This window comes from Budorcas taxicolor, chromosome 10 (assembly GCF_023091745.1).
Source record: "Budorcas taxicolor isolate Tak-1 chromosome 10, Takin1.1, whole genome shotgun sequence".
Taxonomy (NCBI): Eukaryota; Metazoa; Chordata; class Mammalia; order Artiodactyla; family Bovidae; genus Budorcas; species Budorcas taxicolor.
Genome location: NC_068919.1, coordinates 14,238,413 through 14,255,080, shown reverse-complemented (window position 1 = coordinate 14,255,080; position 16,668 = coordinate 14,238,413). Strand labels below are relative to the sequence as shown.

The window sequence follows — 16,668 nt, the reverse complement described above, 5'->3', positions numbered from 1 at the left end:
TCCTGACCTAGGGATCAACCCGCATCTCCTGCGTTACAGGCGGATTCTTTACCTCTGAGCCACTGGGGAAGATGTATGACAGTTTCAATTTCTCCACATTTTTGACAACAGTTGTGTTTGTATTTTCAGTTAGTATTTTCCACTGTATTTTCAGTTTCATTCTAGTGGGAGTGAGGTAGTGTCTCGTTGTGGTTTTAATTTGCATTTTCTTAGTAACTAACGATGTTGAGAATCTTTTCATGTGTATATAGTCTATTCATATATCTTTGGTCAAAAGTTTATTCAGATCTTTTGCTCATTAAAAAAAAATTGAAGTATAGTTGAATTACAATACAGTGTTGTGTTAAACAACAGCAAAGTGATTCAGTCATATATATATATATTTCAGATAATTTTCCCTTATAGGTTATTAAAAGATATTGAATATAATTCCCTGTGCTATCTTGTTGCTTATCTATTTTATGTATAGTAGCTTGTATCTGTTAATCCTGTACTCCTCATTTCTCTCCCCTCTCCCTGCTTAGGTAACCGTGTCTGTTTTCTATGTCTGTGAGTCTATTTCTGTTTTGTATATAGATTCGTTGTTATTTTTGAGTCCACATATAAGTTATATTGTATAATATTTGTCTTCCTCTGGTTTCACTGAGTGTAATGTCACTGAGTGTAATATTCTCTAGGCCCATCTATGCTGCTGCAAATGGCAGTATTTCATTCTTTTTTATGGCTGAGTAATATTCCATTATATATGTATATTACATCTTTGTAAGCCAATTGTCTGTTGATGGGCACTTGGGTTGTTCCCATATCTTGCTTTTTTCCCATTAAAGAAAACCCTTTATCTTCTTATTAATGAATTTGTAAGTATTTTATGTATCCTAGATACAAATTCCTTCTCATGTATGTAATTTGTGACTATCTTCTCCCATTCTGTGGCTTATCTTTTGGTTTTCTTGATGGTATCTTGAAATGCAGAAATTTTAAGTTTTGATGAAGTCCAGTTTACTGATATCTTAGTTTTCTTTTTCTGTGATCCTCTGACTGTATGTTGTCCGGTTATGATTCTAACCTGTTTTGAAGAACCTTTGGGTACTGGGATGTTGGGTCTGTTACCTTTGTAATGTTTTTCATTGGACCAAGCTTATTTTCAATGCATGCATTCCGGGACTACAGAATAAATGCTCTTCATTGAATTTATTCTGTTTTGGGAGGTTCATCTCAAATATGTTTACCTTCTTTCAGAATCAGTTAACATCTGCTGCAGATTCTGTTGTCAGCTTGAGCTGACATCAGTATTTTTGGTGTGAGGTTTTATTATGTGATGCTGATTTGTTTATGAACATTACCATTTGAGTATAAAAATTATTTTCATCTCATAATTGTCCTGTTCAGGCTTATGTGTTCTTCAGAAAACCACCATTTATAAATTATTTTCAAAACATCTAAGATTAATTGCCAGATAGTTTTTACGGTTAAAAGAAGTAAAGGATACTTTTAAGATAGGTTTTTGATCAGATGCAAATGAATGGCATTTATGTCTGGGGTGGGAGGTTATTGTGCCTGGCTGTAAAAGGGCTAGCTTCAGTTCTGTAAGAAAGAATAAAACCAGCTGTGCATTCCACAGCTTCTGTTTTGTTTCATGAATACAGTTAAGTCAGAGCCACGAGTTCTTTTGCTTTAAATTAGGGTTTCTGAACATTAGCAGTGTTGCCGTTTTGGACCGAGCAGTTCCCTGTTGTGTGGGGCTGTCCCGTGCGTTGTATTCCTGGCCTCTGCCCACTAGGGGCCAGTAGCATCCCCCTAGTTGTGACAGCCAAAAATGTCTCCAGGTGTTGACACGATCATCTCCCAGTAAAGAATCACTGCTTTAGATGTGTATCTCAAACTCTGAGAAGAGGAATGGAATTCAGAGAAGTCCCCTCCTTTCCCCAAATATAAGTAGGAATTGTCTGTCAGCTGTGCCACTGGCATTGATAAAGTGGTCTTTGCAAGAAGCCCATGAAACTTAGAGGCTGGTGGTTCTTCCTTGGTCCTCCTAAGGCACTTCCCCATAATCTCTCTCCCCTACCTGCCAGCTTCTTTATGTTCTTTTGTGCATATTGCTCTTTCATGGGCAAGCAGAAACACCCCCACCCCTAGGTTTTTTTTTTTTTTTTTGAACTTTTAAATTTTATATTGGGGTGTAGCTGATAAATGATGTTGTGATGGTTTCAGTTGGACAGCGAAGGGTCTCAGCCATACATATGTATCCATTCTCCCCCAAGCTGCTGTCCCATCCAGGCTGCAGCATAACATTGGGCAGAGTTCCCTGTGCTCTAGAATAGGTCCTTGTTGGTTACCCATTTTAAATATAGCAGTGTGGACTTGTTCATCCCAAACTCACTAACTGTCCCAGTTATTTTAACCTGAAGATGTGGTAACCGTTTCCAGATGGGTATTGGAAGAAAGTGAACTTAAGGAAAAGGAGGAGGACTGAGTTGGGTTTCCTCTGCTTCCACTTTTAAAACTTCCGCTGTGATACAGAAAGCCCTAAAGCATATGGAAGTGGAACTTTAGAGAGTGACCAGAGAGGAGTGTGTGAGGAAGAGGTAATTAAGTGTTGCGAGCAAACCAGAATCGCGGCACTCTTGTTAAAGCAGGCATATATTGCGTCAGCTCAGCCCAGTTCCTCTTCTCAGTCACTTACTGCTGCTCCACTGATGGAGCTGTCATCTACACGCAGACGGATGTTGCATTTATCTGCACCAGGAGGCTGCAGGATGATTACTCAGAGAATCACAGATAAGAATTTCCCGACATTTGTCTCTGTAAAGTCCCAGCCCTAACCTTGCAGTTTTAACCTTTAAATGGCACACAGGCTCCAAAGGCCCTCTCCACTGCAGCAGTGTGAGCTGCTCCTAGTGATTGGGGAATCATCTGGTGGTTAATGACGGCTACAGAGTTTTTGACAGAGCAGCACCCACCTTATACAACGTTTTCCTGAAATTGTGGTTATGAAATGGTCGCTGGTTGCAACGGCATGGAGCCATTATGATTTTTAAAGATTTCTGGCTTTCCTTCTCGCTGATTAATGAAAACCCTGCCTGTCATATATGTTCCCGAATCACATTTTGCTCAATTCTTTTCTGTCATAATGGTTGCTTTCCCCTTCAGCTGACGTCAGACTCCGCTGCCTCCTGTAATTTTCCTAATTGCTTTCTCTTCTGTCTCAGTCTGCACAGTAACAGTGGAAAAGAAAAATTCAAGAAGGCTGACTTTGGGGAGGGAGGGGCCCGGGCGGCTTAAGGGAGGTGGTTACTTCCCAACTAATGTTTCCTACCCATTCTCCTCAGTGTGGCGTAACTTGGCCTCTTAGAGTCAGGAGTCCTCTCGTGTGCAGGAGCTGAGCTGAGGAGGAGGACTTGGATTTGACTGAGGGCCTGCTCTGTGCCCAATGCCCGCCTGGGCTTCTTGTGCATCATTTTATTTAATCTTTAACACTCCCTTTGAGGAGTGTTTTTGTCTCCTGTTGCAGGCGAGGAGCTGACACACAGAGAGGTTAATTTGTCATTCTCACCCAGGGCTGGCATTCAGATACAGGCCCCTCTGACCCTAGGTCTGTGCTGTCTTCTTTTCCTGGCCTTTTCAGGTTAGTAGTACTGTCATCTAAAAGGGAAAGGGAAGCAACTGTGGGTCCCCAGAGTAGTGTGTACCATGAAGGGCACTGATGTTGGGGGTGGAGATTACAGTCCTCAGCTGCAAAGGCAGTTTCAGGTCCGTGAGGAAGAATAAAACTAACTGTATTCTCAGAAGAGTACTGCTTTCTGGAAGGATCATCTTGGCTTGAAATGGTAGCTACCACTTCCCTCAAGGCGTAGAAAATATGATTTAACTACTGGACGACTCTTCGCAAAGAATATCATGATTAATTAAGTGCCCGTTAATTCTGCTGGTATTAAAAGTGTCTTTAATTGTCCGACTGAAGGAGACAGGAATAATCTTAAGAGAGTGTCAGTTGCTTGAGTGCACTGATTTGGTCTCTTTTGGCTGGAGTAGATAGAGGAAAAGGAGTAAGGTAGAGGTTATGTTTATATGTGTGTATGTTTGAAATTAGATATTTGTACTGCTTGAGAAATTTGCCTTGAATCTGCAGTCTGCTTCTTAGTTCACAATAAAGAGAATATTAACCTTTCATTGATTCTAAACCACAGAAAGCTACTTGCCTCCTTTCTTTCATGTTTCCTTTTCAAATTTATACTTTTTTCTGAGGGAAGGAACATCAGAAAAGATGGGAAGTAGTACACAGAGGGGCAAGATAGAAGAAGGAGTCTTGAGTTGCTGGCCTGAAACTTCTTTGGCTTACAGTTGTCTTCAACTCTTGAATCTCTTCACTGACTTCCCGTGTGGGAGGGACTGTAGGGGAAATAAATTCCCCCCCAAAGTGAGAAATAAGTAGGAGCTTCTGGAGAAATGATGGCTGCGTAAGTTTCTCAACCAGGGAGGGAGATTTATACTGTGCTTAAAGCTGGGGGAAACGTTTATACCTGCTACTGGAACCAATTTGACATTTAACTTCTCATCTAAAAGCATTACGGATTAACTGTTTGAAGCTGTGAAACCATTTGTAGTAACAGACCCGGCAATTAATCACCTAGTATTTGTCTCTTAAAAAATGACTTGTTACAGCTCCACCGGGTGGCTGCCGGCAGTGTGCGTGAGACAGGCCACCATCCTCCAGGAGGAGGGAGAAGCTGCTCTTGATTGTGTTTGTGCATCATTTTGACTCCATCGAAATCCAGTTGAGTGCAGGGCTTCCCAGGGAGCAGGGCTTCCCAGCTGGCGCTCGTGGTAAAGAACCCTCCTGACAGTGAAGGAGGTGTTAAGAGACACGGGTTTGATCCCTAGGTTGGGATGATCCCCTGGACGAGGGCATGGTAACTCAATCTAGTGTTCTTGCCTGGAGAATCCCTTGGACGGAGGAGCCTGGGGGGCTACAGTCCATGGGGTCACAAAGAGTCAGACACAACTGAAGCAACCTAGCGTGCATGTAGGGCAAAGAAGAGAGACCATGGCAGGTTTTTCTAGGAAGTCTGTCTGGCAAAAAACTCCCACAAGATCACTGTGACTCATTTTTGACATATAAATACCCAAACCCGTAGACAGTTTTCTGATGGGTTAGTTGTACCTCTCATGTCTTTGGGTATCCTCATTCTGGCTATTGTTTTTGGTTTTCATGGAAAGGCAGAGGATACTTAGGCCCACAGTTGATTTTAGCTTGTGGCTGTTAGACACCTGAATGTGACTTAGCTCAGATGCTAAATATTGTGGTGTGTAATGGCCACAGTGAAGTAGGAGAGATGCTGGTGACCTGGATTCTGTTTTAGGTTCTGCTCCTATTAGGCAGGTGGCTTTTTTTTTTTTCTTTTTTTTTTCTGGTTGTCAGTTTTCTTATCTGGAAATGAGTGAATTATACTGACCATTTCCATAAACTCTTAGTGCATTTGAGTGGTTTTTGCTTTAATTTGGAAAAGAATAAACTCATTAAACACTTGAAACCAAATATAAAAGATGAAGGAGAAAAGCTATGCTTAGTGTAGACATTTACATTTTTTAAATTAAACTCTGCATTATGATATTTATTGATGATAAGAACTGGAATGAGCCAGTCTTCACTTTTTTCTCTCTCTAGTTCTAATATGGCACAGATGTGATAATAAAGCCCATATGCAGCCTTGCTGAAAGTATCAGATTAGACATAAAATGTTGAAAAAAAATCTGATAAGTAAATTGAGCCATGAAGTTGTGTTAGGCAGCACAAAGAATGAAAACAAAACAAAAAAACCCACTCAGCTCCTAAATCTTTGAAAGGTGAAATTCATTTTTCCAACTTACTGGTGCTGCTGCTGCTAAGTTGCTTCAGTCGTGTCCGACTCTGTGCGACCCCAAAGAGAGCAGCCCACCAGGCTCCGCCGTCCCTGGGACTCTCCAGGCAAGAACACTGGAGTGGGCTGCCATTCCTTCTCCAGTGCATGAAAATGAAAAGTGAAAGTGAGGTCGCTTGGTCATGTCTGACTCTTCACGACCCCAAGGACTGTAGCCTACCAGGCTCCTCCGCGCATGGGATTTTCCAGGCAAGAGTACTGGAGTGGGGTGCCATTGCCTTCTCCAATGTAGAGAAAAGAGAAAGAAATAACTTCTTTCTACATGTTAAGTAAATACCTTCTTGTTTGAAAATCAGTGACAATATGTAATTGGAATTTTAGGAGCACTGAGTAACACATTGTCCTCTTGTGTTCTAGACATTTTTTAACAAAATGAACCATCCTTAAATGGATCCAAATATTCTGTATTGCAGTTTGTGAAGTATATGACATCCTCATTGATTTAATTTTTTCATGTTAGTTGAAGACACTGATTGGAAAAAAAATGTAATCCACATTGTATTCCAGTGTCTGACACTACAACCAATCTAGCAAATATCAAGAACCGGCTGTAGCGGTGCTGGTAGGAATACTGGTCCCCGGCTCCTTCTGCTTCCCCTTAACAACAGTAAGTTCATCACTGTACTCCTTTAGCTTCCCCAGTTTTAAAAAAAAACAAGTCAATTCATTATTTTAAAAAATTACCCAAGAATGAAGACTGATTGCATATGGTGGCTTGTCTTACCCTTAAAAAAAATCAGTTTATACTTTTTTTTGCTACACCCCTTGGTTCAGTTTGTGTTCTTCCATATGTGCTTTTATTGGCATATTGCTATACCACCTGCTTGAAGTTTGAAATGTTAGTTTTGGATGCAACATTGACTTTGATCTAAGAGTTCTTTTTTTTTTTTCTGCAAGACATTTATATGAAAGCAGAATCTTTGATTTTAGTAACTTACGTGTTCTTCCTGCTGCTTATTTCTTAACTGTGCTTGTCATAATGTCTGTTATGGGACCACTGTGACATTATTGATAATTAATAAAAGATTATAACTTGAGATAGAAATTAAGCAGAAAGAACTACTGATTTCTTAAAGAGACAAGGTAAACTCTGATTTTCAAATAGTGGCACAGACCTGTTAATGTGAGAATAACAATTCTAGTTTTGGTGAAAAATTTAGAAAGTTTCAAAATGTGCCTTATAGCAAAGGTAAATTCCTAAATTTATTTGAAATTTAATTTTTCATAATTAAAAAGTTTTGTTTTCAGCAGGCTGGTTCTTAATAACCACGTGATGAAGTTTACTAATGAAAGAATGCATGTTCGCACATATATGCTTTATATATGTTATTCCTAGCAGTTTGGGAACTAAGTAATCTGTACATATCTTTGTTGAGCAGAAACTATGGCAGTGTCCCAAATATATATAATCCTACGTCTGGAATTTTAAATTTAACTTCTAGTTTTCTGTGTCCTGCTAATTGTGAGTTTGAGGAATATTTTTAAAAATTTATTTTGTTCAAGTATAGATGATTTATGATGTTAATTTCTGCTGTACAGCAGCGTCACTCAGTTATACATATATCAGTTCAGTTCAGTTGCTCAGTTGTGTCCGACTCTTTGTGACTTCATGAACTGCAGCACACCAGGCCTCCCTGTCCATCACCAACTCCCGGAGCTTGCTCAAACTCATGTCTGTCCAGTCGGTGATGCCATCCAGCCATCTCATCCTTTGTCGTCCACTTCTTCTCCTGCCCCCAGTCCCTCTCAGCATCAGAGTCTTTTTCCAATGAGTCAACTCTTTGCATGAGGTGGCCTAAGTATGCATGAGTTTCAGTTTTAGCATCATTTCTTCCAAAGAACACCCAGGACTGATCTCCTTTAGAATGGACTGGTTGGATCTCCTTGCAGTCTGAGGGACTCTCAAGATATATATATATATATATATATATATATATATATATATATATATATTATTTTTCATAATCTTTTCCATTATGGTTTATCAGAGAATATGGAATATAGTTCCCTGTGCTATGAGTAGAACCTTATTTATCCATCCTATATATAATAGTTTGCATCTGCTAATCCTAAACTCCCAATCCCTCTCTTTCCCAACCCCCCCATTTGTATCATATTTTAGAATCTGCACATGAGTGATATTATATGGTATTGGTCTTTTTTCATGAATTATTTAGTATGATCATTTCTAGTCCCTCCATATTACTGAAAATGGCATCATTTCATTTTTTTTAATGCTAGAGTTCCATTGTATTATGCACCACATCTTCTTAATCCATTCATCTGTCGACGGACATTTAGATTGTTTCCATGTCTTGGTTGTTGAGAATAGTGTGGCTATGAGCATAGGGGTGCATGTATCTTTTCAAATTATAGTTTTGTCTGGGTAGATATCTAAGAGTGGGATTGCTGAATCCTATGGTAATTCTATTTTTATTTTCTGAGGAACTCCATACTGTTTTCCATAGTAGCTGCACCAACTTATATTCCTCCCAACAGTGCAGGAGGGTTCCTTCTTCTCCATACCCTCTATAGCATTTGTAACATACAGCCTTTTTAATGGTGGTCATTGTAGTTTTGATTTGCATTTTTCTTAATAATTAATGATGTTGAGCATCTTTTTATGTGTTTGCAATCTGTGTGTCTTCTTTGGGGAAGTATCTGTTTAGGTCCTGTGCCCATTGTTTGATTGGGTTGTTTTTTTTGTTATTGATTTATATGAACTGTTTGTATATTTTGGAAATCAAGCCCTTGTCAGTTGCATAATTTGCAAATATTTTCTCTAAGTCCATAGGCTGTCTTTTAGTTTTATTTATGGTTTCCATTGCTGTACAAAAGCTTGTAAGTTTGATTAGGTCCTATTTGTTTATTTTTGCTTTTATTTCTATTGCCTTGGTAGACTGATCGAAGAAATGCAAAAAAAGCAAAATGGCTGTCTGAGGAGGTCTTACAAATAGCTGTGAATAAAAGAGAAGCAAGAGGCAAAGGAGAAAAGGAAAGATATACCCATTTGAATGCCAAGTTCCAGAGACTAGCAAGGAGAAATAAGAAAGCCTTCTTCAGTGATCAGTGCAAGAAATAGAGGAAAACTATATAATGGGAAAGACTAGAGATCTCTTCAAGAAAATTAGGGATACTAAGGCAACATTTCATGCAAGGATGGGCTCAATAAAGGACAGAAATGGTATGGACCTAACAGAAGCAGAAGATATTAAGGAGAGGTGGCAAGAATACACAGAAGAAGTGTGCAAAAAAGATCTTCATGACCCAGATAATCACGATGGTGTGGTCACTGACCTAGAGCCAGACATCCTGGAATGTGAAGTTAAGTGGGCCTTAGGAAGCATCACTGTGAACAAAGATAGTGGAGGTGATGGAATTCCAGCTGAGCTATTTCAAATCCTAAAAGATGATGCTGTGAAAGTGCTGCATGCAAAATGTCAGCAAATTTGGAAAACTCAGCAGTGGCCACAGGACTGGAAAAGGTCAGTTTTCATTCCAATCCCAAAGAAAGGCAATGCCAAAAAATGCTCAAACTACCGCAAAATCGCACTCATCTCACATGCTAGTAAAGTAATGCTCAAAAGTCTCCAAGTCAGGCTTCAGCAATACGTGAACCATGAACTTCCAGATGTTCAAGCTGGTTGTAGAAAAGGCAGAGGAACCAGAGATCAAGTTGCCAACATCTTCTGGATCATTGAAAGAGCAAGAGAGTTCCAGAAAAACATCTATTTCTGCTTTATTGACTATGCCAAAGCCTTTGATTGTGTGGATCACAATAAACTGGAAAATTCTGGAAGAGATGGGAATACCAGACCACCTAACCTGCCTCTTGAGAAATCTGTATGCAGGTCAGGAAGCAGCAGTTAGAACTGGACATGGAACAACGGACTGGTTCCAAATAGGAAAAGGAGTATGTCAAGGCTGTATATTGTCACCCTACTTATTTAACTTATGTACAGAGTACATCATGAGAAATGCTAGGCTGGATAAAGCACAAGCTGGAGTCAAGATTGCTGGGAGAAATATCAATAACCTCAGATATGCAGATGACACCACCCTTATGGCAGAAAGCAAAGATGAACTAAAGAGCCTCTTGATGAAAGTGAAAGAGGAGAGTGGAAAAGTTGGCTTAAAGCTCAACATTTAGAAAACTATGATCATGACATCCAGTCCCATCACTTCATGGCAAATAGATGGAGAAACAATGGAAACAGTGTCAGACTTTTTTTGAGGGGGCTCCATAATCACTGCAGATGGTGACTGCAGCCATGAAATTAAAAGACGCTTACCCCTTGGAAGGAAAGTTATGACCAACTTAGACAGCATATTAAAAAGCAGAGACATTACTTTGCCAACAAAAGTCCGTCTAGTCAAGGCTATGGTTTTTCCAGTGGCCATGTATGGATGTGAGAGTTGAACTATAAAGAAAGCTGAGTGCCAAAGAATTGACGCTTTTGAACTGTGGTGTTGGAGAAGACTCTTGAGAATTCCTTGGACTGCAACGAGATCCAACCAGTCTATCCAAGAAAATCAGTCCTGAATGTTCATTGATAGGAATGATGTTGAAACTGAAACTCCAATACTTTGGCCACCTATTTCAAAGAGCTGACTCATTGGTAAAGACCCTTATGCTAGGAAAGGTTGAAGGCGAGAGGAGAAGGGGATGACAGAGGATGAGATGGTTGGATGGCATCACTGACTCAATGGGCATGGGTTTGGGTAAACTCCGGGAGGTGATGGACAGGGAGGCCTGGCATGCTGCAGTCCATGGGGTCGCAGAGAGTCGGACACGACTGAGCGACTGAACTGAACTGAGGCTGATCTAAGAAAACATTGTTATGGTTTATGTCAGAGAGTGTTTTGCTTGTGTTCTCTTCTACGAGTTTTATGGTGTCTTATATTTGCAGCTGTAAGTCATTGAGTTTATTTTTGTGAATGGTGTGTGGGTGTGTTTTAACTTCATTGATTTGCATGTGACTGTCCAGCTTTTCTAGTACCACTAGCTGAAGAGACTGTCTTTTCTCCATTGTACATTCTTGCCATCTGTCAAAGATTAATTAACCTTAGTTGTGTGGATTTATTTCTGGGTTCTTTATTCTGTTCCATTGATCCATATGCCTATTTTTATGCCAGTGCCTTTCCCTTTGGGTTACTGTAGCTTTGTAATACTGTCTGAAGTCTAGGAGGGTTATGCCTCCTGCTTTGTTCTTTCCTTGAGGAGTATTTTATATCTTCATCTTGTTTTAGTCACTAAGTCATATCCGACTCTTTTTGCAACTCCATGGACTATATAGCCTGCCAGGCTCCTCTGTTCTTGAAATTTTCCAGGCGTGAATACTAGACTGGGTTGCCATTTCTTTCTCCAGGGGATTTTCCTGACCCAGAGACCAAACCTCCATCTCCTGCGTTTCATGCAGATTCTTTACCACTGAGCCACCTGGAGGCTCATATGTGTGTTCATCTTAGTATGTATTAAAAAGGAGTCTGTGGCCATTTTGCCGTATATTCTTATAATAACCCAGTTAGTGGCGTGCCATTTTAGATCTCTAGGTTCATTTCCTACATCTGTGTAGAATGAAGATTGTGGATTTGGGTATGAGAGATGGGAGTTTGGGTTAGAACAATTTCTGGTGTCTCTTCTGGTTCTAAATATCACATGACTTTATAGAAGCAGAATGCTCCAGTGGTCCCATGACCACAGCTGTATTTGTTCATCATTGACTTGGCTTTTACTCGAAGAATTTTGAAAGTTATACCCTTACTATACATGGATTTCTGAAAGATTTGGTTCTCTCCTAAATCATTTAATATTCTTGGCTCTTTTATATTAACATTTGCCAAAAGTGTCTTTGTCAACAAGAATTTGAATTGGCTTTCAAAGAGTCTAACAAGGCTGAATATAAATGGAATGGGGTCATTCATCAGTATCCATTCTTTTATTTTATTAGTTAATGTGCCAGCGTTTGGTGTAGGGACTGTGTGTAGCCCTTCCATTTTGTTAATGGTTAGCCTTGCTGCCACCTTCCTTTTAGCTTGCAGTAAGTACAGAATAGTTAAATATTCTTGACTTTTCTTAGTCTTTCAGCTGCCATGAAGTATGTAAGCAATAAAATAAACGTAACTGTTAGATTTTCTCTTCCACACGCCCTTTAGTGGATGTTTCACTAGACGACTGTTTTGTGCTCTAGTACTGTCTAATCTGGTCACAGTAGCTTCCATATTCTCTTTTTGGCTGCGCCAGGTGGCATGAAGTATCTTAACTCCTTGACCAGGGATTGAACCCATGTCCCCTGTACTGGAAGCATAGCGTCCTAACCACTGGACCTTCAGGGAATTCCCTAGTTTTTATATTCTTAGAGAAAAATGCCAATTAATTGAATTAAATTATGTCACTATTACAGTCAAATTATCAAAGAAGAAAATAGCATAATAAATGGGATCCGCTTTGAAAACTTCGAAATCCTTGCCTAAAGAGAAGCAGTGGAAGTAAATGCCTTTTTAATATGGTATTTTACTGAGAAGCTTGACCAGTGTATATTGATTTTGCACTTTCCATGGTAATGTTGTGTCATTTATTTAGATATTCTTGGAACAGAAGATGTTGTTGTGGAAGTGACTGCCGATGATGCTGTGAGGTTTTATCCCTGGACCATCGATAATAAATACTACTCAGCAGATATCAATCTGTGTGTGGTGCCAAACAAATTTCTAGTCACCGCAGAGATTGCAGAGTCTGTCCAAGCATTTGTGGTTTACTTTGACAGCACACAAGTAAGATTTTGTTTTCCTTGGACCTTGAACAAAAAATTATTTTGTGCTTTTTCTTTCTCCTTTGCATTTTCTGTGAGTTCTCTTAATGTCTCTTTTTCTGTTTTTGTTCATATATTTTTTATCCCTCTAGAAATCTGGTCTTGATTGTGTTTCCTCCTGGCTTCCTCTGGCGGAGTCATGGTTACCTGAGGTGATGATCTTGGTTTGCGATAGAGTATCTGAGAACGGTAAGGCACAGCAGTAGGTGGCACATATGTTTGCCATTCCTTGGTAAACAAAACATTGGTTTCCTTAGCTCAGAGCAGTATGTCTTGTATGAACAGTATGTCTTGTATGATTTTACTACCTTACAAAAATATCTTCAGCTTTTTCTCTTGCAGTATTTAATTTTTTAAGAATGGACACTTGGGGTTTGAAAAGTCATCTTCTTTTTATTAATTTATTTTGGATCCCTTTAGAATAACATTGACATTAAAGATTAACACTTTGTGGAGAGTGTTGCAGCAATATTCATGTTTTATTTATTTATTTTTTTGTTTATGAAGAATCTTTTACATGTTATTTTAGGTGTAAATCGACAGAAAGCTCAAGAGTGGTGTATCAAACATGGCTTTGAATTGGTAGAACTTAGTCCGGAAGAGTTGCCTGAGGAAGATGGTAAGTATTTTTATGTCTGGAGAAAACATAGATTTTGTATTAAGAGATGAGAGATTATTTTAATTCAAGGAAGAAGAATCAAAGTGATATTCAAAACACATTATTTTTCCCTAGCTTTTTAAAAAGATTTATGCAGAATCCATTGATGCAGTCTGACTGTTAATCGAATAATCCATTTATTTGGTTTTACCACCCACTTTAGGACGTTTGACATGTTTGTTTTCTTATGGATAGAGATTTCTACCTTAAATCTCAGTCATTTCCCCAATCTCATATCCTTTCTTTGCTGCCAAAAAAAGAGGGTTTGGCCTAATTCATAAATAGTTATAAAGTTTATGTTTCTTATTTTGAATTTCTAGTAACCTGAGGCTGAATTCCTAGGGGGCATGTCAGTACTATTTGTACGTCTTTTGGACATTTGAAACCACAAATAGACACAGAATGTCCCCCTGCCCCTGGGGGGTGGTAACTCTGTACTTACCTTCCTTCTGCTTTATTTTGGACCTTCTATTTCTTTCCCCTCTTTTTTCCCCTTCCCCCATTCTTCTCATATTTTTCCTTCCAAGTACAACTGTGCTAGCTACTGTGGAGTCTACCAAGATAAGACAGTTTTGGCCTCCAAAACCTTATAATCTGGTACAAGAGATGAAACTTGTATACAAATTACTGAATACATGGAACTTCCTAAGTATTATAAAAAATATAAATCATGGTGCTATGGTGTTTCAGAGATCAAAGAAAGAGGTTATTTCGCTTCATAAGTTCAAAGAATGCGTTGGCACTGTGAACTCCCACTTGTAAGCTGCTCCATGGGAAAGAAATAGAGAAGGTACTGGATTTAGAGCTAGAGGGCTGGTGGGGAGATGCTAGTTGTTGCAAAAGACATTCTAAGTAGGGCAGCCAACTTGAATTAAAGTGCATAGAGAGGCTAAAAGTAATCATTATGTGAAACCTTTTTTTTTTTTTTTTAAAGAAATTAAGAAACACTTTTCTATATTCTGACTTAGAATTTTTTCCAAAGTGTTGTTACCTTCAGGAATAAAGCCCCACCAGAGAAAAAGAGGACAAAAATGAAATAAAAAGGCTGATTTTTCTCCCTGTACATTTTTTAGAATATTGAAAATTAGTAAGTATAATTTCTCTTCCATGTTTTTCTAGAATTCTTGAAACTTGTGCCCTGTTTTACACGCTAGCATGCGTGTGATTGCTCATTTCTGGCACAAGAGCGTTCTCTTTTTCCTATTGTCCTTGAGAATCAACATTTGAGTCATTTTCTTTATCTGTTTTCATTTTGGAATCTCTGCTCCTCTATCTTGCTATGCTGCTCCCTTACCCCTTGTCTGGATAGTGTTCCTTTTTTAAAATACATTTATTCATTTTTAATTAGAGGATAATTGCTTTACAGTATTGTGTTGGTTTCTGCTATGTGTGTGTGCGTGCGTAGTCCTTAGTCGTGTCCAGCTCTTTGCGACCCCATGTAGCCTGCCAGGCTCCCCTGTCCATGGGCATTCTCCAGGCAAGAATACTGCAGTGGTTTGCCATGCCCTCCTCCAGGAGATCTTTCCAACCCAGGGACCGAACCTAGGTCTCCCTCATTGCAGGTGGATTCTTTACCATCTGAGCCACCAGTGAAGCCTGGTTTCTGCTATACATCAACATAAATTAACCATAGTGAATAGTGTTCTTGTATTCAGCATAATCTTTTTTTTAATTATTCAATTTTGTTCCTTTATTATGATTTTGTGTCTTGTATATAGACTTTTTTTTTTATGGTTGTGCCATGCAGCTTGCAGGATCTTAGTTCCCTGCTGCTGCTGCTGCTAAGTCGCTTCAGTTGTGTCCGACTCTGTGCAACCCCATAGATGGCAGCCCACCAGGCTCCCCCATCCCTGGGGTTCTCCAGGCAAGAACACTGGAGTGGGTTGCCATTTCCTTCTCCAGTGCATGAAAGTGAAAAGTGAAAGTGAAGTCACTCAGTCATGTCTGACTCCCAGCGACCCCATGGACTGCAGCCTACCAGGCTCCTCCATCCATGGGATTCTCCAGGCAAGAGCATTGGGGTGGGGTGCCATTGCCTTCTCCCTTAGTTCCCTGACCAGGGATCGAACCCTGGCCTGTGGCAGTGAGAACGTGGGGTCCTAACCATTGGAGTGCCAGGGAATTCCCTAACTGAGCTTAAAAGTAGATTTCAACATATTGTCTTTAGGTAAATTAACTAAAACCTTCCTAGAATGTTTCAGTGCCAGTTGTTTGCATATACCCTCATTTATTGGCATGTATTATTCCATATACTCTCATTGTTTATTGGCATGTATTGTTCCCATATATCTTCATTGTTTTTTCCCATGTATCCTCATCCCATATACCCTCATCATTTCCCACATATACCCTCTCGTTTATTGGCATGTATTATTCAAACATCAATATGAGACTTTATCTTTATTTATATTAAATTAATCTTATTGATTCTAATTCTTTATTTCTGCTCATATTTTTGGCTCCTGGTTATATATCATCTAAAGTATTAGTTATTCTTTCAAGACTTGAATCACTGAAAGTTAAGATAAACATAGCTTTTATTTCTTCATTTAAACACTGATGATGATAAACTTGTCTTTGTTGAGTATTTCCGGTTTAATCCTTCCTATATTTCTGTTAGGTTGGTAGGATGGTATTTAAAAGCCTCTTGTCTTTCAGGCACTATGTTAGTTTAAGTAGTGAGAATAATGAATTCAGTAAGACATGACTCCTGCCTTCAAGGAGTTTCCAGTTTAGAGGCAAAGGTTACACCAGTGAATCATCAGTTCCAGTGCATCTGTTCCATGGGAAAGGTACACAGAGTGATGTCATCCCCACTTTTCTTTGAGAATAGCATGAGAGATTTGCCCTTAATCAAATAGCTAATAAGTTACAGAGCCTGGCTTCACATTCAGATCTTATGACTTCTACTTCTGTGCCATTTCCCCGTTAAACCACCCAGGACTGGGCCAGGCCACTAGAGACAGGTTCTGTACGGACTGTGCTCTGTAAACTCTTAAAAAACTTTTTAAACCACATGAAAACTTGTAGATTCTGCTGCTATTTTCCACGTGAGTATTGTAAGACTCAGCTGAAGGATTTTCATTTCCTTTGTGCACACTCCTATCTTCATTGTAGATAAGAATACTGCCTTATTATTGGTATGCTGACTAGGATTACTGCCCTGTAATTTTTAGTGTCAAATTCCAGAAGGAAGATAGTACCGATACCGAACTAATTAAACTAAGTTGTCAGTGTTTGTGGTTTTTTCTTTCTTTTTTTAAATGACCCCTTGCCTGTC

General features: G+C 39.3%; 1 protein-coding gene across 1 annotated transcript in view; it reads left to right on the top strand.

Annotated features, from left to right (window-relative positions):
• The window catches only part of AAGAB (alpha and gamma adaptin binding protein), a 70,564-nt gene that overhangs the window by 8,402 nt on the left and 45,494 nt on the right, over positions 1-16,668 (top strand). Inside the window, exons 2-4 of the mRNA XM_052646845.1 lie at positions 12,502-12,692; positions 12,823-12,919; positions 13,260-13,349. Of these exons, the coding sequence (XP_052502805.1) occupies positions 12,502-12,692; positions 12,823-12,919; positions 13,260-13,349 (378 nt within the window). The remainder of the gene's footprint in view (positions 1-12,501; positions 12,693-12,822; positions 12,920-13,259; positions 13,350-16,668) is intronic.